General features: G+C 45.0%; 1 protein-coding gene across 1 annotated transcript; it reads right to left on the bottom strand.

Moving 5' to 3' along the window:
- Positions 1-12,505: 12,505 nt before the first annotated feature.
- On the bottom strand, positions 12,506-18,043 carry NEFL (neurofilament light chain). The gene is made up of 4 exons (XM_084884373.1): positions 16,874-18,043; positions 15,763-15,887; positions 15,017-15,324; positions 12,506-14,384 (listed from the first exon to the last, which is right to left on the bottom strand). Exons 1-4 carry the CDS (start codon positions 17,915-17,917, stop codon positions 14,245-14,247), a joined length of 1,617 nt encoding a protein of 538 aa, XP_084740499.1. The 5' UTR covers positions 17,918-18,043; the 3' UTR covers positions 12,506-14,244.
- Positions 18,044-18,794: the final 751 nt, after the last annotated feature.

Consider the following 18,794-nt stretch of genomic DNA (forward strand, 5'->3'; position numbering starts at 1 on the left):
TCTGCAGGCTGATGCTCTATCCACTGAGCCAAACTGGTTTCGGCTGGAAAGATCTTTTATTCTTCAAGGGTAATGATCAAGAATCTGATTGATCTAGAACAGCAATTTTCAACATTTTTAATATCATGGCACAGGAAAACTAGTTAATAATATTCTGTTGCACACCAAAAAATATATAGTTTTTGACAATCTGGCAAAAAAATAGGTATAATTTTTATTGATTTACAAAAAAATCATAATAATAATAGTAATTACCTACCCTTTTTTCTCCAAGATGACTTTTTAAAAAATCAGGTGCCTACACTTCTATATAAGGATTTCTGGTACCAAGAATTGACCAATCAGATGCAACCTTATTATACAACATGACCAATAAAATGCAACTCTATTATATTACCTATATACTGGTATTTATGGTTCAAGACAGGGCATTCACATTGGACAACAATTGTTGTGTTGACTATTGTCATTTTTTACTTGACAATCTAAGGGAAAAGAGATCAGTGCCCTTGAGTTAATAGTCAGGTGTTGCCTGTTTTAAAAATTCTTGAGGCACAACAGTTGAAAATTGCTGCTCTAGATGGAAACCACTGATTTTATTTCATGGTCCATTAGCCTCAGGCTTCAAACCCATGTCCAGCATGCCTGTCTTGGGAGATGGGAACTGCTACAACAGACAGAGCTCCAGACTCCATGTTGCTGAAGTGACAGCTCGTCCTACGAAGATGAGAGCAGTGCCTGACCGTCATCAGATTGCTCTCCACGCTGGAACGCCAGCCTCCCCTTTTCTGGGAGAAAGAGCACAGTGTGCATTCTTGAGCTAGAAAGCCTGACTTACTCAACTAGTTCATTGAAATGGAAAACCAGCCAGTTAAATTCAGCTTGCTTATTTGAAAGGCAAGTATGTTAAGGGGAAGAAAATTTCAAGTGGTTTCTCAAACTGCGCAATTTTTAAATTTTATTTATATTTTGTAATGATTTCAGAGAGGAAGCAGGAGAGGGAGAGATAGAAACATCAATGATGAGAAAGAATCATTGGTCAGCTGCCTCCTGCACACTCCTTACTGGGAATGGAGCCTACAACCAGGGCATGTGCCCTGACTGGAATCGAACCATGACCTCCTGGTTCATAGGTCACCCAGGCAGAGCATCAAACTGTGCATTTTTTAACAAGAACAATTTATTGTTGATCTGAGAGCAAAAGAAGACAGATGAGGTTCACAATGCTTGAGATTGTCCGATGTGTACCCTAACAAAGCAATAGGGGGTCCCTGCTATAACTATTTTATGTATTAGTTAATAAATATTCAGTAATAAAACTAAAAATCCCAGAAAAAATAGTATGAAAAGGAGAGAAGGTGAGAAAATCCATGGTGAATGACACTGCTCTTTCCACTATTGGTCCACTTCTCCTCTGCTATAACTGAACATGACTAATATTCACTCACCTGCACAGTCTACCAAAATCTGGGCCATCGAAGTAGAACAGAAATAACAGCATTATTTCTATTGTGTAGGTAAAATACCTGGAATATTAGAATTTAGTTCCAGCTCTGCAACAATCAACTACTTCATTTTGGCAAGTTCTTTACCCCTCGGAATCTCAGTTTCCTTGTATGTAAAATAAAGATTATCTTAGCTTTGGAATTCCATGGTCATATATTTTGCACTCAGAGATTATTATTTTTAATTCTTAGCTGTGGATACTTTTTCCATTGATTTTTATAGAAAGAGAGAGAGAGAGAGAGAGAGAGAGAGAGAGAGGGAGGGAAACATCAACTGCTTGACTAGCTAAAGATCTAGCCTGCAACTGATGGACATGCCCTTGACTGCAATCGAACCCAAAACCCTTCAGTCTGCTGGCCAATGCTCTGACCACTCATCCAAGCTGGCCAGGGCCCTTGGAGATCTTCTAAAGGCTTAGAGTATTGAAGGAGAGAACTTCAAGACACTAGCAAGATTTGTATCTCAAGCATTGCACTTCCAGCACACATATCTGACTGCAGCCTCAAGTATATCGTGACAAAACCTATCCTTGATGTTGTCCTGGCTCTAAAACCTGTAGCAGCTTCCGTCTTCCCCCATTTAATTAAATGAAACCCCCGTTCTGCCTGTCACTGATTAAAAACCTTGGAGTCATCCTTGATGCCACTCATTCTCCCATATCCAGTCTTTCAGCACATTCCATCAGCTCTGTTCTCCCCCACCCACCACTCGCCAACATAATCACCCAAGAACAAATCACCTCACTACCCACATACCTTATGTCAATAACTGCCACACTTGCCACCTTCAATTATTTTCAACAGAACAGCCAGAGCTATTCTTTACAACCAAGTCACCCGTGTCTCTGCTCTGGGAGCCCATGGACCACATTGTAAAGCCGGAAGTCCTGCCCAGGTGTGCAGGCTCCTACCCACCACCTCTCTGGCCTTCACTTCCCACCTGGTCCTTCTGGTTCTGGCTGCACCAGCCTCTTTATTCTTACTCCAGCCTACAAAGGTGCTCCTGCCTCAGAGTCCCGGGACTGAAGGTTACCCATTGTCTGCGTGGCTCCCTCCCTCACTTGTTCCAAGTCCCTGCCCAAATGTGGCCTTAACAGAGAAGTCTTCCCCGACCAATGAAAGTGACATTGCACACTCCAGACCAATGCAGCTGGTCCCAGGCCCTGGGCTGAGGAATCAACCTGAGGCCAGTGCGGGCCTGCCTGGTGCTGGCTGCCTCTCCCCATCCCTTCTCTCCAGCGACCACCCCGCCAGAGCACCGCCACAGCCTCAGAGTCCGGCTTCTTCCTTTAAAACTGAGTGCAGAGCTGCTTGATCTCCAAGGTCAAGGCCTCAGCAGGGAGGGGCACCGCTTAGCCTGACTGCGGATACCCCGCCCTTTTCCAGCCTGGCCTCCTGCAGCCACCCTCTCCCAGGCTGAGCTCCCCTGGGCTTGCAGAAAAACACCTGGGACCGAAGTTTCCGGAGAGGACTGCCCCCACCCGGCGCGCCCGCGTCTTTCCGCCAGGGGGACAGGAACCCGAAGCCGCGCTGCTCTTGGGTGGAGGGGGGTTGCGGTATGTGAGTGCCCTGGGACCAAGAAGACGCAGAGGTGCGGCGTCTGGGGGCGCAGAGACTTGGAGAGAGATCCAGCAAAATGAGGATTCTGGGCGCCTCCCCCTTCTCTTTCTGCACTCGCCCCTCAAACGACTGGGTTTCCGGACGAAAATGCTATCACCCCATCTGCCCTCAAGTACTTTAAGTCTTGGAACTTGACCCTTTGCGGAGCTGGGCGTCTGAATGGCCAGGGCTTTGCAGCTGCTGCATCTGTTTTCTGCAAAAATCCCTGGGGAAAGGGGGTACCAGGGCTGAACAGGAGGGTTTTCTTTCCCAGAAAGCATCCTCGGGCTCCGCCTACTTACTGCGCTGACAGAGCAGCTTTTTAATCCTCCCCTGCCCCTCACCACCACCACCACCCCCTCACCCCCCCCACACACACCCTCAAGCTCTCCTCTCCCCTGGTTAGAGGGGGAAACAGCTCCGACCTGAGGCGACCCCTGAGGTCAGAACAGACTGTGCAGAAACCCCAGGTTCGGATGACAGTGGAGTCGCTAATATAGAAAAAAAAAAAAGTGACAGCAGCCCTAGAGCATCTTTGATTTTTAATATATTTTATTGATCTTTTACAGAGAGGAAGTGAGAGAGATAAACAGCTAGAAACATTGATGAGAGCGAATCATTGATTAGCTGCCTCCTGCACACTGCCCACTGGAGATGTGCCCACAACCAAGGTACATGCCCTTGACCGGAATCGAACCTGGGACCTTTCAGTCCGCAGGCCGACTCTCTATCCACTGAGCCAAACTGGTCAGGGCCCTAGAGCATCTTTGATTTTTTTTCTTAAAGAATTTCATCTCAGATAGCTCATTAGATTCTCAAAGGTTTGGGAGGCTTGTTGTTTCAGTTATATATAAAAAAAAAAGAGATTAGCACCATACGCCTTTGTAGTGGGTGCTACAAAGAGATTAGCACCATATGCCTAAAACACCATCGAACGCGCTCAGTCCTTTTTAGACTCACTCCCCACAGAGGGGCGGCCTGAGCTGTCTGAGTCCCGAAGGAAGAAACGCAGGCCCAGGCTCTAAGGCTCTAAGACGCAGGCTCTAAGAAGACAAGAAAGATGCCTTCATCTACAAACACACCTTCATCTCCTCAGATGTGTTCCGCTAGTGGGTGAGAGGAGACACTTTTCGCGTTGCTTGAATTATCCCTGAGTTTGAGCAAAGCATTGTTTTCTAAGTGGGCTGGGGGAAGGTGTAGGCTGCAAGGCTCCTGGCTTCTGGGACCTGATCAGTGAGATGCCTGCCTCACCCCCTGTCAGAATACCAAGCTGAGGATAGGGGTCTACACAACCCCCCAAATATGCCCCAAGTTCATTTATTGCTCTGCCAGAGGAAGGCCATTTGTTTAAGGATGTGTGTCACACACACACACACACACCCCTCACAAGGAAAAGTGTTGGAATACTGAAATCAGCTTCCAGTCCCTAGTGTCTGGAGACTGCTGAGTTGGGAGAGGGGGTGACTCTAAAGCATTTTCAGAAGTCACACTTGTTTCCTAATTCCCACTGTGCAGGTACGCTGGGAGGATGGGCCAAAGCCTTGAACAAAGGGCCAACAAAACGAACTTCCTCTCCGGGTCACCTCTCTTTCTCTGGTGCTCCTGCTCAGTCACTGAAATGTCCCTCCAGAGGCTTGGTTCACACTCTCAGCTCACTCTGGCTGACACTTTCTCCTCTCACATGTGCCTGGGGAAGGTGGTGCTTTTAATCTCACTCAGAGTTGCCCTCTATTTCACATCTCTGACACCAGTATTTCTGTCTGAAACCATGTGAATGGTTTGTGACTTACAGTTGAAATTTTCTGCCACATATTGTGTGTGTGTGTGTGTGTGTGTGTGTGTGTGTGTGTACGTTTACAGAGTCAGGGTCCTCCTGTAAATAAATGATTAGAAACAAACAACAAATCACAATGAGCAGATCATTCTTCTCAAACAGGAGATGATTAGTTAAAACACGTATAGGGGTTTTCATGTTACTTTTCTGTTTTTAACTGTGGGCTAGATATAAAAGCATCAAAGCATCCTGCTGGTTTTCGTTTTAATGGTCACATCAGGAAATGGCCTGTACTCCACATGAAATTATAAAGATGTGGGGTGGTTATAGATTGAAAAAATGGTATTTAGCAAAGAGCAAATGGGTTAATGGCCTTCAGTACACAAATGAAAATGTCTTTAATAGCTGCAAGAAACCTGATTCTCATCCACAGCAGGTTTTGTGTTTTTTTTTTTAACAGTCACTTCATTTTTAAGACTACTTGTAATCAGCATGGCTTGTGTTTATGAGAAGTGTTCCACTTAGAATCATGTGTGTACTATATCAGAACCAAAGGTATTTTTAATATATTTTATTGATTTTTTACAGAGAGATGAAGGGAAAAGGATAGAGTGCCAGAAACATCGATAAGAGAGAAACATCCATCAGCTGCCTCCTGCACCAGAATTGAACCTGGAACCCTTGAGTCAGCAGGCTGATGCTCTATCCACTGAGACAAACCAGTTAGGACAGAACCAAAGGTATTTAAAAAAAAAAAAAAAAAAAAGTGTCAATTAAGGTGGAACTGACCACCTTGCAAAACAATAAACACTTTTATTTTTCTCTCATAACTTACTGTAAATCATATATTAGCTGCCACAATATTTATCCCACTTACCTAAAACAATACATATTTCATCTCAAATGAATTAGTGCAAGAAAATTAAGTCCATGATGTAAAGCTGTTAAGCTTTAAAAAAAAATATGGGGATTCATATCAGGAGCTATTACAATGTACATAATACCTGTTAAACAGGGGAATTACTAAAGGCATACTTCCATAGAAGGACAAACATGAAGTTATAATTGTCAAAGATACTCATTGCCTAACTATTTAGAATTTTCATTTAATTTCAAACTTAAATTGGGATACTTAGCAAACAAGAATGTGTACACCAATGAGAGCAACAAGGAAAATATTTGAAGCTGGAATTGTTTCAGAATCTCTTGAATGGATAATTGTTGTTCATAAATATATATATATATATATATGCCCAGCAACTGGAATGGCAGAATGACCAGAATGACCAGTGGCTATGATGTGCACTGCAGCCAACCATCCTGATCTGTGCCCCAATCGTCCCCCCGCCCCCCAGGCTGGCCCAGCCCCCAATCAACCCCCAACACCCCAATCAATAGGAGGTGGGGCTGGCCAGCCAACTGCCCATGGCCCCTCCACCCCACCAGCCCCACCTGATGTGCCCCCATTGGGGCAGGCTGGCTGGATCACACCCATGCACAAATTTGTGCACCAGCCTCTAGTAAAAATAATAGCATAAAATAAAATAAAATAATAAAATAAAAAATAATGTCATGCCCACTATCTTATGGTAGCCACCAATGGTCTTCACCACTTGTATGTGTGTCCTTTTGTAGCTTCCCCTCACACTGAGTCAGCCAGGCTGATCTCTGTGACCCAGAGAATACAAGTGGTAATGACGATGTATGACTTTCTTTTTTTACTTCTTTTTTCTTAAAAAGTATTTTATTGAATTTTTACAGAGCGGAAGAGAGAGGGATAGAAATCTAGAAACATTGATGAGCGAGAAACATTGATCAGCTGCCTCCTGCGCAATCCCTACTGGGGACGTGCCTGCAACCAAGGTACAGGCCCTTGACCAGAATCAAACCTGGGACCTTTCAGTCCACAGACCAATGCTCTATCTACTGAGCCAAACTGGTTTGGCACAATGTGTGACTTTCAAGGCTAGGTCATAAGTGACATTGAACTTCTGCCTTGGTTTTTTGGAGGCCTTGCTCTGGGGAAGTCCAGCAGCCATGTTAGAATTCTCAAGGAGCTCTGTGGAAAGGCCCACATGAAAAAGAAACTACCAGCCAAGTGGGTGAGCCACTTGGTGAAATATTATGTAGTTATCAAAAATAAGATTCTGCTTACAGCTTTCATTAATGATGCAATTATTCTATTAGTTAAAAAATTACCTCAAAACCCTGGCCAGTGTGCTAAGTGGTTAGTGCATTGAGCTTCAAACCTAAGGGTCTTGGGTTGGATTCCTGGTCAAGGGCACATAGCTAGGTTGCTGATTCAATTTCCAGCTCCAGTCAGTGTACAGGCAGGAGGCAACTAACCCATGTGTCTCTCTCACATTGATGTTTCTCTTTCTCTCCACCCTCCCGCCTCCCCTTCCACTCTCTCTAAAAATAAATGGAAAAAAATGTTCTCCAGTGAGGATTACTAAAACAAACAAAAAAAATACCTCAAAAGTTTCCTAAATCACACCACATCGTGCCCTTTCTACTGCTTCTGCCCTTTTATAAATCACCATACCATCTTTTCTTACCAGAACTAAAGCAGCCTTTTAGTTAGTCTCTCTTCTTTGATTCTTGCTTCTCTGAAGTCTATTCTCTACACCAGAGAGGTCATTATAAAACAGAAATCAGATCATGAACCCTTCTTTCACTTAACCCCTTCAAAAGTTTTTAATTGCACACAGAATACAATCTAAACTCCTTTATCTACAAGCCCCTGCATAATCTGGCTTTGCCTGCCTCTCTCAACCCTACTTCTTACACTGTCTAATAAATACTTTTTTTGCTGTTGTGAATCCTCATCTGAGAATATTTTCCATTGTTTTTTGTTTTGTTTTTTGTTGTTTGTTTGTTTGTTTTTGTTTTTTTAGAGAGACAGAGAGAGAGGAGAGAAAAAAATCAACCTGAGAGAGACATGTCGATTGATTGCCTCCCGCACGGATCCAGACCAGGGCCAGAGATCAAACCTGCAACCCAGCCAGGCATGTGCCCTTGACCAGGAATTGAACCCATGACACTTTGGTGCAAGGCCCAAAGCTCTAATTATTGAGCCACACTACCTAGGACCTAATAAATATTCTTAATATTCACTAATGAGCCAAAACCGGTTTGGCTCAGTGGATAGAGCGTCGGCCTGCGGAATGAAAGGTCCCGGGTTCGATTCCGGTCAAGGGCATGTACATTGGTTGCAGGCACATCCCCAGTGGGAGGTGTGCAAGAGGCAGCTGGTCGATGATTCTCTCTCATCGATGTTTCTAGCTCTCTATCCCTCTCTCTTCCTCTCTGTAAAAAATCAGTAAAAAATATATTTAAAAAAATATTCACTAATGAACTTCAGGCGTTGGAGGTGAGGAGTGTCGAACAAGTCAAGTTTTCACATTTGCTGTTCCCTCTACCTGGAGCACTCTTTCTCCAGGTCATGGCACATCTGGCTTAGATCTCATGTCACCAACCTACTGACTGGTTTATTTGTTCTCTGCCTGTTTACACACACACACACACACACACACACACACACACACAGTGCTCGGAAGGTTGTGTATGATTAATATGTGTGGAGTGAATGGATGAACTATGATAAAATATATATAAAAAGAAGTAAGGACTAAAGAAAAACATATAAATAAAAATAATGGTAGTTGAAATGGGGAAATATGATATATTTTCCTTTTTAGTTTTGCTAAATACAGTATTGTTGTTTCATTTAACAACAACAAAAAACCTCTCCATATACAAATAATTATCTATGTTGAAGTGGAATTAAAAAGCTGCTGATAGTTACTTTCTGGGGTTGCTGAAAATTTCTTCTAGTGATGCTGTATTTTTTGGCTTTTTTGTTCTCATGTAAACCTCTTTAGTAGGAATTTTCTAGAAGACCTTATAAGGAAACTGGTCCTCGCTGCCTGGCCTGTGTAACTCACTGCACTCCATTTTGATGGACATTTTGCGAAGAGGACAATATCCTGAAGGACCCCTTTCAAAAATATGCACACCTCAGAGGCATCTGGGTTGGATTCCAAAACACCCCAACAAGGTAAATATCACAATAAAGTGAGCCACACACATTTTTGGTTTTTCAATGTATAAAGGTTATGTTTATACCAGACTGTAGTCCATTAAGTGGGCAATAGCATTATGTCTCAAACATGTGCTTACCTTAATTAAAAATGCTTCATTGCTAAAACATTCTAACCCCAGGTGAGCCTGTGGGAAGTTGTAATCTTTTTGCTGGTGGAGGGTGTTACCTCCAATTTGAGAAAAATGAAATATCTGTGAAGCAGAATAAAATGAGGCATGCCTGGGTGACTAATGTCTGGGCCAATTCTGACACCTCACACTCTCTCCCCCAGGGAGAAAGGTGAACTTCTCCATCTTGTCTATGTTTATGAAAGGTTCTCACAAATATTAAAACTGGCGATCCTAGAAACATTTATTAAGATGCCCTAAACAGCACTGGCCAGTGTGGCTCAATTGGTTGGGTGTCATCTTGTGCACTGAAAAGTTGCTGGTTCTATTCCCAGCCAGGGCACATGCCCAGGTTTCAGCCTTGATTCCTGGTAGGGGACATGTCTTTCTCTCCCTCTCTCTTCTGCTCTCTCTAAAAATTCAATTAAAAATATATATTTTAAAAAATTCCTTAAACACTAAGCATTTTTGGGGGTGTTGTGGAGGGGAACAAAGGCATTTATTTATTTTTATTTTTTCTTGAATATATTTTTATTGATTTCAGAGAGGAAGAGAGAGACAGAAACATCAATGATGAGAGAGAATCCTTGATTGGCTACCTCCTGCATGCCCCCTACTGGGGATAAAGCCAGCAACCTGGGCATATGCCCTTGACCGGAATTGAACCTGGGACCCTTCAGTCTACAGGCCAATGCTCTATCCACTGAGCCAAACCTTCTAGGGCTATTTATCCATTTAGTCAATTTTTACCCTTTCCCAAAATGATTTAAAATAGTTTATAACAAAAAGACATGCAAGAAGGAGGAGGAGAAGGAAGAAGGAAGACCAGAAGGAGGAAAAGGAGAAGGAGAAACAACTGAGAACTAATTAGATGTAAGTAAAACTAGAAAATTATGACCAGATAGAGGAATTACCCCAGGGGAACCGACATCCTGAAGTGGGATAATCCTTGAAGGTAAATGTTAATTTCATCTCTGTTTATAAAACTGGCTCTTGCCTTCCAACAGCTTAAAACTAGACAGAGGGATGAAGACATGGACATAAGTGATTAAAGGGATTAAAGAAGAGCTGGAGCACCCTAAGGAACTGCAAAGGAACACTGTGCATGCAACTACGCCCCTTAGATGGTACAAGGACTGTGTTGTGAAAATGCCAATAGTTGTGTGAAAACTCCCAGGCCAATGAGAACACATGCCTGTGAAAATAAGCTCTGATTCCATGTGAGTGCCTCCCAAAATGGACTGCAAAGGCAACAGCGGGCTGGACCAGCTAAGGGCATGGGCTTTAAAGCCAGAATGTGAGGCTTCACTGTCAGCCCTGCCACAAACTACCTGTCGACCTTGGCCAAGTTACCTACCCTTAATTCTTCCTCTGTAAAATGGAGATGGTAATCATACTGGACTGATAACATTGCTGTATGAGAGGAATTCAGTTAATACATATAATACAGTTAGTTCAATGCCTGAGACACAGCAACTGTTCTGCCAGCACTAGAATATCCATGTGGGAGGGAGAGGGGGAAAAATCAAATCAGTTCCTTATCAACTTAATGCTGGAAATGTAACTTGACACTAAGTTAATAATTCCCTTTATGTGATGAATTTTAGTGTGAACATACTAGTTAGATGCATGTTTCCCATTCAGCCATTTCCCCTCAGCTTGTAAAAGATTTTCAGGAAATTTTGAATCATGACACTAGGAAGGATCTGAGACATCAACTGCTGAATCCTCTATGTAGCTAAGACGGTCAAGGTCAGAGTGGGGGTCCAGGCCAGAGTGCTGGAGGAGGGGGTGGGACAGGCCAGTGCTCCATTACCAACAATGCTAGAATCCAGAGCAGACGCCTGATTCTTTCTTCTCTGCTCTTCCCACAAGGTGTTGGCTAGACTAGGACTGATTATTGACTACTCTTGACTTTCTCATCATCTCAAAGGCATTTCAATCTGTTAAGAATTTTTAGTTCAGTATTTATTGTGCTCTCCTATGGTAGGAACTGTGCAAGATGCGAGGGGCTAAGTGGTGAGCAGGAGGTCAGATGGCCATACTTCTGGAAACCACGCCATGGCAGGGGCTGCAGGCACTTATGAAAAGATCATAAAAAATGGATGCTGATTGCAGGTGTGTAAAAGCCTACAAAGTCTACATGATCTGGAGGACATATTTAATAGAGGAATTTGGCCCAGTCAGGAAAGGTTTCCCCAAGAGAATGACAGCTAAGCCTAAATATGGCCAAGGTTGAGGGAAGAAAAGATAAGGTTAGTACTCCAGACAGATAAATCAGCAAAAACTCTGTGGCTGGTGGGAGAACAGAGGGCCAGGCCACAGGAGCTCTGGAGGTGAGGAGAACAAATGCTCATAGGAGGAGATCAAAGAAGTAGTTCAGGGTCAGGGTTATGCAGGTCTTGAATATCAATAACAAAGAGTTTAGTTTCTATCTATACTAATAAAAGGATAATATGCAAATTGGTCAGGACACACTCACAGTAACAACCGAAAGGCAGGCTGTGTGGGGTGACCAGGCTGGCAGGGGAGGAGGGGCAGTGAGGGGCGACCGGGCCAGAAGTTGAGGGAGACCAGGCACGCAGAGGGGGCAATTGAGGGTGACCAGGCCAGCAGATGGGGCAGTTAGGGGTGACCAGGCCAGCGGGGGGGGGGGGGAGGGCAGTGAAGGGTGACCAGGCTGGCAGAGGGGGGCAGTGAGTGGCAAACAGGCTAGTGGACATCCCCCAAGGGGTTCCAGATTGGCAAGTGTGCAGGCTGGACTAAGGGGACTGCACCCTCTTGAATTTGATGCACCAGGCCTCTAGTATTAAAATAAATGGGAACCTATTGGAAGAGGTGCCATGGTCAAAATTTTCTTTTAGAAAGATTAGATTACCTTAGTGTGCTGATTAAAGGAGGCAAAGCATAGACACTGGGAGGACCCTTAAGGTAGTGCTCATGGAAATGGAGAAATGGAGATGGATTCAGGATATGTAGGTAGTAAAAGCAATAGGGCTCTGATAGATTAGACCAGTGGTCAGCAAACTCATTAGTCAACAGAGCCAAATATCCACAGTACAACGATTGAAATTTCTTTTGAGAGCCAAATTTTTTAACTTAAACTTCTTCTAACCCCACTTCTTCAATATAGACTCGCCTAGACCGTGGTATTTTGTGGAAGAGCCATAATCAAGGAGCCAAAGAGCCGCATGTGGCTTGCGAGCTGCAGTTTGCTGACCATTGGACTAGACTAAAGGAACTGAAGGAGAGAAAATGGAAAGTATGATGTCATTACCAGTCTCTGGTTTGCGGAATTGGAGGACTGGGGACTGGAATGCTGGCAGAGAGCTGGAGTTTAGGAGGGAGCAGAAGGGAGAGTGGTACTAACCAGGAATCTAATTTGAGGTGAAAAATGTTTAAAACTTCAAAGCCATTTAGTTTAGGTTTTTCAGTATTTTATTATGGCACACAGGATTGAGTATGGTACAGTGTTCTTATTTCAAGTAATTCTTAAGCCAACCAGCTGTTTCCATTTGCCTAAAGTTACTTTTTTACATGTAATTTGCATCTCTCAGATTTACCATGTGCAGCATCCCATGTTTAATGAACATACATGTGAAAAGCTTAGTTTCTGAGGTGACTCCTAGTCTTTACAGAAGCCAGTGTACTGAGAATCTTCATGGGTTCACATCCATAGCATCATGGCAGATAAAGCAATATATCCTACTTATTTAAGTGGCAACATGTATGTAACTAGAAGCAGGTAATCGGAAGGGATCAGATAACTTTAAAAGGAGACCACTTTGCTTTCAGGTTAAATTCATTACTTTTAAAAGTTGTCTAAAGAACAAATATTCAACATAGTTGGCTGACAAAGCAATTGTGTAAGAACAGCAGCAAAAGAGCAGATACTCAATAATTTTGTCAACATTCCACATCAAGTGCAAATGCAAGAGCTTTCATCACTTTGCAGCAGACAAGTGGGGTGTGTATGTGATGGGGTATCCAACCAGTTAGAGCTATCGTTGAAATGGTGACTCATAACAATTTCATTATCTGTATCTGTAGTTTTTTAAAGTTTTAAAATTGGTGGCATTAAATGCTATTTACTTGAAGCAACAAAATTAAGCTAGCAACACACTGAATCATGAGTTCAGGATTGCAGGCAACGTTTGCAATAATATCAAAATAACTTTTGATATTCTTATTCTCTGTCCAAATTTATACATTAATTTTTTTTAAATTACTCCTTTTTATTCTATTATTTACTTGGTTTTTCAATCTCTTCTCATGACATTTGGATTATTTATTTTAATGTGGTTATAATGATGGACAGGCAAGACTCATATTCTCTCTAAATTGCATTTTTATTATATAGTATTGTTTAAGTTACCTGTTTACCATAAACAGTATTCTTATCACATAACTTCAGAATTGCCTCCAAGAAAGTCATTCCCAACATTATATAGTACATTTTATGGGGGCAAAAGTAGTTTGCTATTGATAAAAGAAAAAGAATGCCAAAGACTCCTATTTGTTCAAGTTCATATTCATAAAAATTTTGAGGGGAGAGACTTCATGAATGATCATGACCTAACTCTGTCCCTCAGAATGACCAATTAAAGGGCAAAAATACATTTTGACTTAAAAATGGAGGTCAATAGTCTACTTATATATGACACATATTGATGCCTTCTGTAAGGTAGTTTAATTAAGTCAATAATCACAGCAAAAAATGTCATTCACTGTAACTTTATTTACTGTTTATTGCACATGATTTGAGGTCTTTAATTTCTAACCACCAAAGATTCAAAGACCTATTTTTCCATGAAGTTTAACATTAGTATCAGTGAATTCATGTATTCATGTGTTTTTATTGTAAACATCTGAATTATTCACATTGCCATAGATTCTGAACTCATAAGCGTGGACCATGCACAGGCTGGCAGCAAGCCAGGAAGCCACTCTGCAAGCAAACAGATACTCTGCGTAAGGAGAAAAGTCATAGCACAACATTTAATGTCCAACCTGAGTCACCTCAGAAGGTTACATATATTGACTTCTTAATTCATATAGTATCGGGAACTCAACTGCTTGGGTGGTGATGGGGATGACCTGGTTTTGGGAGGATTATTCCTGAAATAATTAAGGAAGGGGGGGGGGAGGGGAGGTTCAATCTTTCTTCTTGGTTGCTTGCTCCTCCCCAGCACCTTCATCTTTCTTCTCATCCTCAGCTTCTTTGGCATCTTCTCCTTCACCTTCACCTTCACCTCCTTCTTCCTCCTTTGCATCCTCAAATTCTTCCTTGGCACCTTGAACATTAAGAAAAGTACAAATTCCAAATCCAGGACAAAGTCCAGGCCAAATATAGCTGCTCAGGTATTGGGGGGAAATCATAAATGTCAGAATGCTTCCCAACAACCTCTCGGCTCTACTTTCCCAAAATACGGGCAGCTGACAGTGCCTGCCAGGAATGCTTTGCCCCTGAACACATACTGAAATAGAGTGAGATTGCTTCTAGGTACTGGAAGCTCTCCAGGACTTTGGTATTTCTCTTATTATTGTGCTTAGTATTTAGTTTTGTTTTTTAGGACACCAAACTGCTGTGGTCAATGAATATATTTTCAAATGTTTAGTAGGAATGATGAGACCAGGAAGAGGCTATTTCTAAATGTTATTTAAAAAAAAACTATCAAGCTAAGCAGAGCTGTGTATGTCTGGGAAGATAGCCATTTTGAGAAATTAGGTGCTTACTAAAGGATAAATGTATCATTTAACATCCTAAATTCATATATGAATGGAACTTCCTTGGAATAAGCAAGGCTTCATTTATCTTATTCATGTCCTAACAAATATCCACGCTCAGTATGCACTTGAAGTTGTACGGTTGTGTGTGTGTGTGTGTGTGTGTGTGTGTGTGTGTGTGTGTGTGTTTTAATCATACCTTCTTCTTCTTCCTCTCCTTCCTCTTCCTCAGCCTCTTCCTTCTCCTTCTCCTCCTCTTCAGAGGGGGGTTCATCCTTAGCTTCCTCAGCTTTTGCAGCCTCAATGGTCTCCTCCACCTCGATCTGCTCCTCCTGGACGTGGCTGGTGTAGTAAGAAGGGAAGGAGCGAGCGGACATCAAGTAGGAGCTGGTCTGTAAACCACCGTAGGCGGATCGGCCAAAGACCTGGGAACTCTGGGAGTAGCCGCTGGCTATGCTTCCCACGCTGGTGAAACTGAGCCGGGTCTCCTCACCTTCCAGGAGTTTCCTAGGGAGGCAGGGGCAGGATGGGATTAACACACATGAACACAGCAGATGTGCTGAGCAGCTTGCTCTGGGCCCACCGCTCATCCCCTTTGCGTAATGCCACACCCTTAGAGGCACATGCAAGCAGGAGCAGGCGTGGAAATTTCTAAACCTAATACCTGGAGATGTTGTGAAAGAGACCAGAACAAAAATAACAACACACATCTTCAACATCTTTTAAAATAGTCCTATTAGATTTAGAATATAACGGGAAGCTGGAAACAGGTCTCATTCCTACAGGGATAAATTCTTATATACTTGTCTAACACCTTGTTGGAAAAAGCCAAAAAGCAAACCATTATCTCAAGGACTGTTCTTGAAGGTTTCTGATGCAGCATAAATGGAATAGGGTTTCCTTGCTGAGACTGAATGGCCGCAGCCTTTGTGCCTCAGGGTTTACCTGTAAGCGGCAATCTCGATGTCCAAAGCCATCTTCACGTTGAGGAGATCCTGGTATTCTTTTAAGTAGCGTGCCATCTCACTCTTTGTGGTTCTCAGCTCATTTTCTAGTTTGTTGATTGTGTCCTGTTGGAAGACAAAGAAAGAAAGGAAATCCAAGCATACCTTCCTACACTTTCAAACTTGTAGCATAGCTGCAAAGGCCCGAGCTTAATTAGACTCAAAGTGCACACCCTAAGAAAAATCTTCCCTAAATCAACTGCCATTTCTGTTTAACCTTTCCTTCCTTGCCAAAAAAATAAATAAATAAATAAAATAAAATAAAATAAAATAAAATAAAAAATAAATAAATCAGCTTCATGAAACATAAGATGACAACAACAACAACAAATTTTTTAAATAATGGAAAACAACTTCTTTGTTTTCTTTAATTATGTCTATGATAATCATAAAATGCCTTCAGGAACTAAGCCAATTTTTTTAAACTTTGTCTCTCATTCAGTGGTTAACTTTATCCAGGTCACATTCAAGAAATACACTTATTTATAGAGAAAGAAATAGGTTGATAAAAAAATTATTTTATGTAAAAAAAAATTTTTTTAAAAAAGGTCTTACTGTGACTATCATTTCCTATTACAGTTTTGAGTATTCCTATCTACCTGCTCAGTTAAGTTAAAGGAGGGGTGGATAGAACTAATCAGAAGCATGCTGGTTGCTCACAGGTATTTGTCAAATCAAATGGCCCAGTCCTCCATGCAGAGCAACTTGTGGCTAAGGCAGGACAATAGAGAGGCAGCCAGAGGCAACGCCCAGCCGCCACCCCCACTCCTTCTCCCACCCCACCCAGCATCCTGCGGGGCCGGGCAGCTTTAATGCGCAACTTTGATTCCATTGCACCAAGCACAACTTCCCTATGCAGAGTCGCCCCCGCCCCCGCCCCAGCCCCCGCCCTCCAAGGGCCCCACCCCTCCCAGGCAGCCCAAGAACCCAAGCCCTATGCCCCCAACACTGCATGCAGAGGCCTCATCTCTGCTCTCCACTTTGGGGGCGCGCCCTCCCCTTCCTTCTACCTCCCCCAGGCCCCCATCCTCGCGTTCTGCCCAGCGCTGTACCTGCATGGCACTGATGTCGGCGTTCTGCTTATCCTCCAGCTCCTGCAGCTGCTTCTCTAGCGCCTCGTTCATGCCCCGGCACGCTTCGATCTCCAGGGTCTTGGCCTTGAGCAGGCGGCGGCTCTCGGACACCTCGTCCTTGGCGGCGCGCACGGCGTCGGTGTTCTTGGCGGCGCTCTCGGTGAGCACGGTGAAGCGGCTCTTGAACCACTCCTCGGCGTTCTGCATGTTCCTGGCGGCCAGCTTCTCGTACTGCGCGCGGATGTCCTTGAGCGCGGCCGAGAGGTCGGGCTTGGAGGACACGTCCATCTCCACGGAGATCTGCGCGTACTGGATCTGCGCCTGCAGCTCGGCGATCTCCTCGTCGTGCACCTTCTTCAGGAAGGCGATCTCGTCCATCAGGCTGTCGATGCGCTTCTCCAGCTCGGCGCGGGCCAGCGCCGCCTCGTCCGCCCCCTTGCGCGCCTCCATCAGCCGGCCCTCGGCGTCCTCGCGGCTCAGCACCTCCTCCTCGTAGCGCGCCTGCAGGCCGCGCAGCGTCTCCTCCAGCCCCTCGCGCTCGCCCTGCAGCGCCTGCTTCTCGTTCGTGGCGTCCTCGGCCGCCAGGCGCAGGTCGCGGATCTCCTGCTCGTACAACGCCCGGAAGCGCGACGGCTCCGAGTGCTTCTGCCGCAGCACCAGCAGCTCGGCCTCCAGCACCTTGTTCTGCTGCTCCAGCTCGTGCACGCGCTCGATGAAGCTGGCGAAGCGGTCGTTGAGGTCCTGCAGCTGCGCCTTCTCCTGCGTGCGGATGGACTTGAGGTCGTTGCTGATGGCGGCCACCTGGCTCAGGTCGAGGCTCTCCAGGCTGTGCAGCAGGGAGCCCGAGCTGGACGAGTAGCTGCGGCGCACGGACAGCGAGGACGCGGGCGCCGAGTAGCTGGAGTACGCGGAGCGCGCCGAGCTGTAGCCGCTGCGCACGCCGGACAGGTGCACCCGCGGCGCCTCCACGTAGCGCCGCTTGTAGGAGGCCGAGTAGTACGGCTCGTAGCTGAAGGAGCTCATCGCGGCGGCCGGGCGGTCGGTCGGTCGGTCGGCAGAGACGGGGTTCCTGCGGAGAGAGAAGAACGGGGGAGGGAGGGTGGAAGGGATGGTGGATGGCTGTGTGCGGCTCGGCGCGGTCCGGCCACCCCTATTTATACGCCCCGAGGATTCTGACGCAGCCGTGATCGATCCAGCGCCGCCCTGGGGGAGGGAGGAGGGGGGAGAGGGAGGACAGCGCGGGTGGATGCTGCAGCCGGGCGGATTCTGCGCAAAAGGAAGGCGGGGGCGAGTGCTGGGGTGCGGCGGCGAGTCCTCTCCCACTTTTCTCCCAGGCCTCGTGTTTTCTCTGAGACCCCCACACCCCCTCACTCATTTCCTTTTCCTTCCCCCATCCCATCCCAGCCCATTTCTCCTTTGATCTCGATCCCCTAGATTCTAAGGTGTCCCCAGTAACAAGTTCTCCTCCCTTTCTGCGGTCCAGATCTCGGTACCTCCTCGGACACATCCTCTCCCCCCAACTCGCCCCCTCCCCACCGGGGGCCTCGGTGATCGCCCCCCGTGGTGCACATGGTGACAAGGCGGTGCCTCTAGGGCCCCGGACAAACAAGGGATCGCCTGAGGCTGCAGGTCTGCGGCAAGTATGGAGGAAAGTTTTCTCTTTGCAGCGGCTTGGGGCACTTGCTTTAATGTATCTCGCTTTCTCCTGGTTGTTTTTTCTTGGACGCGCTGCTTATACTCATTAAAACTGCGGCGACACTGCAGGTGTTGGCCTTAGCATGTCTAAGCCTTTCGTTCGTATAAGCCTTTCAATGTTTCTAGATGTTTCTCATGTCTTTCTGGGGAATGAAGCCCCCATTGCATGAAGTCTAGGGGTGAGAGGCGGCCGAGAAGGGTTTGC

The sequence above is a fragment of the Pipistrellus hanaki genome, assembly GCF_964339955.1.
Source record: "Pipistrellus hanaki genome assembly, chromosome: 5".
NCBI classification, from domain to species: Eukaryota; Metazoa; Chordata; class Mammalia; order Chiroptera; family Vespertilionidae; genus Pipistrellus; species Pipistrellus hanaki.

Excerpts from the sequence above, each read along its gene's own strand:
- NEFL (XM_084884373.1), bottom strand. The coding sequence starts at position 17,917 with ATGAGCTCCTTCAGCTACGAGCCGTACTACTCGGCCTCCTACAAGCGG. Across the intron at positions 15,325-15,762 it reads ATCGAGATTGCCGCTTACAG|GAAACTCCTGGAAGGTGAGG; the intron begins GTAAACCCTGAG and ends CTGCCTCCCTAG. Across the intron at positions 14,385-15,016 it reads AGGAGAGGAAGAAGAAGAAG|GTGCCAAGGAAGAATTTGAG; the intron begins GTATGATTAAAA and ends TTAATGTTCAAG.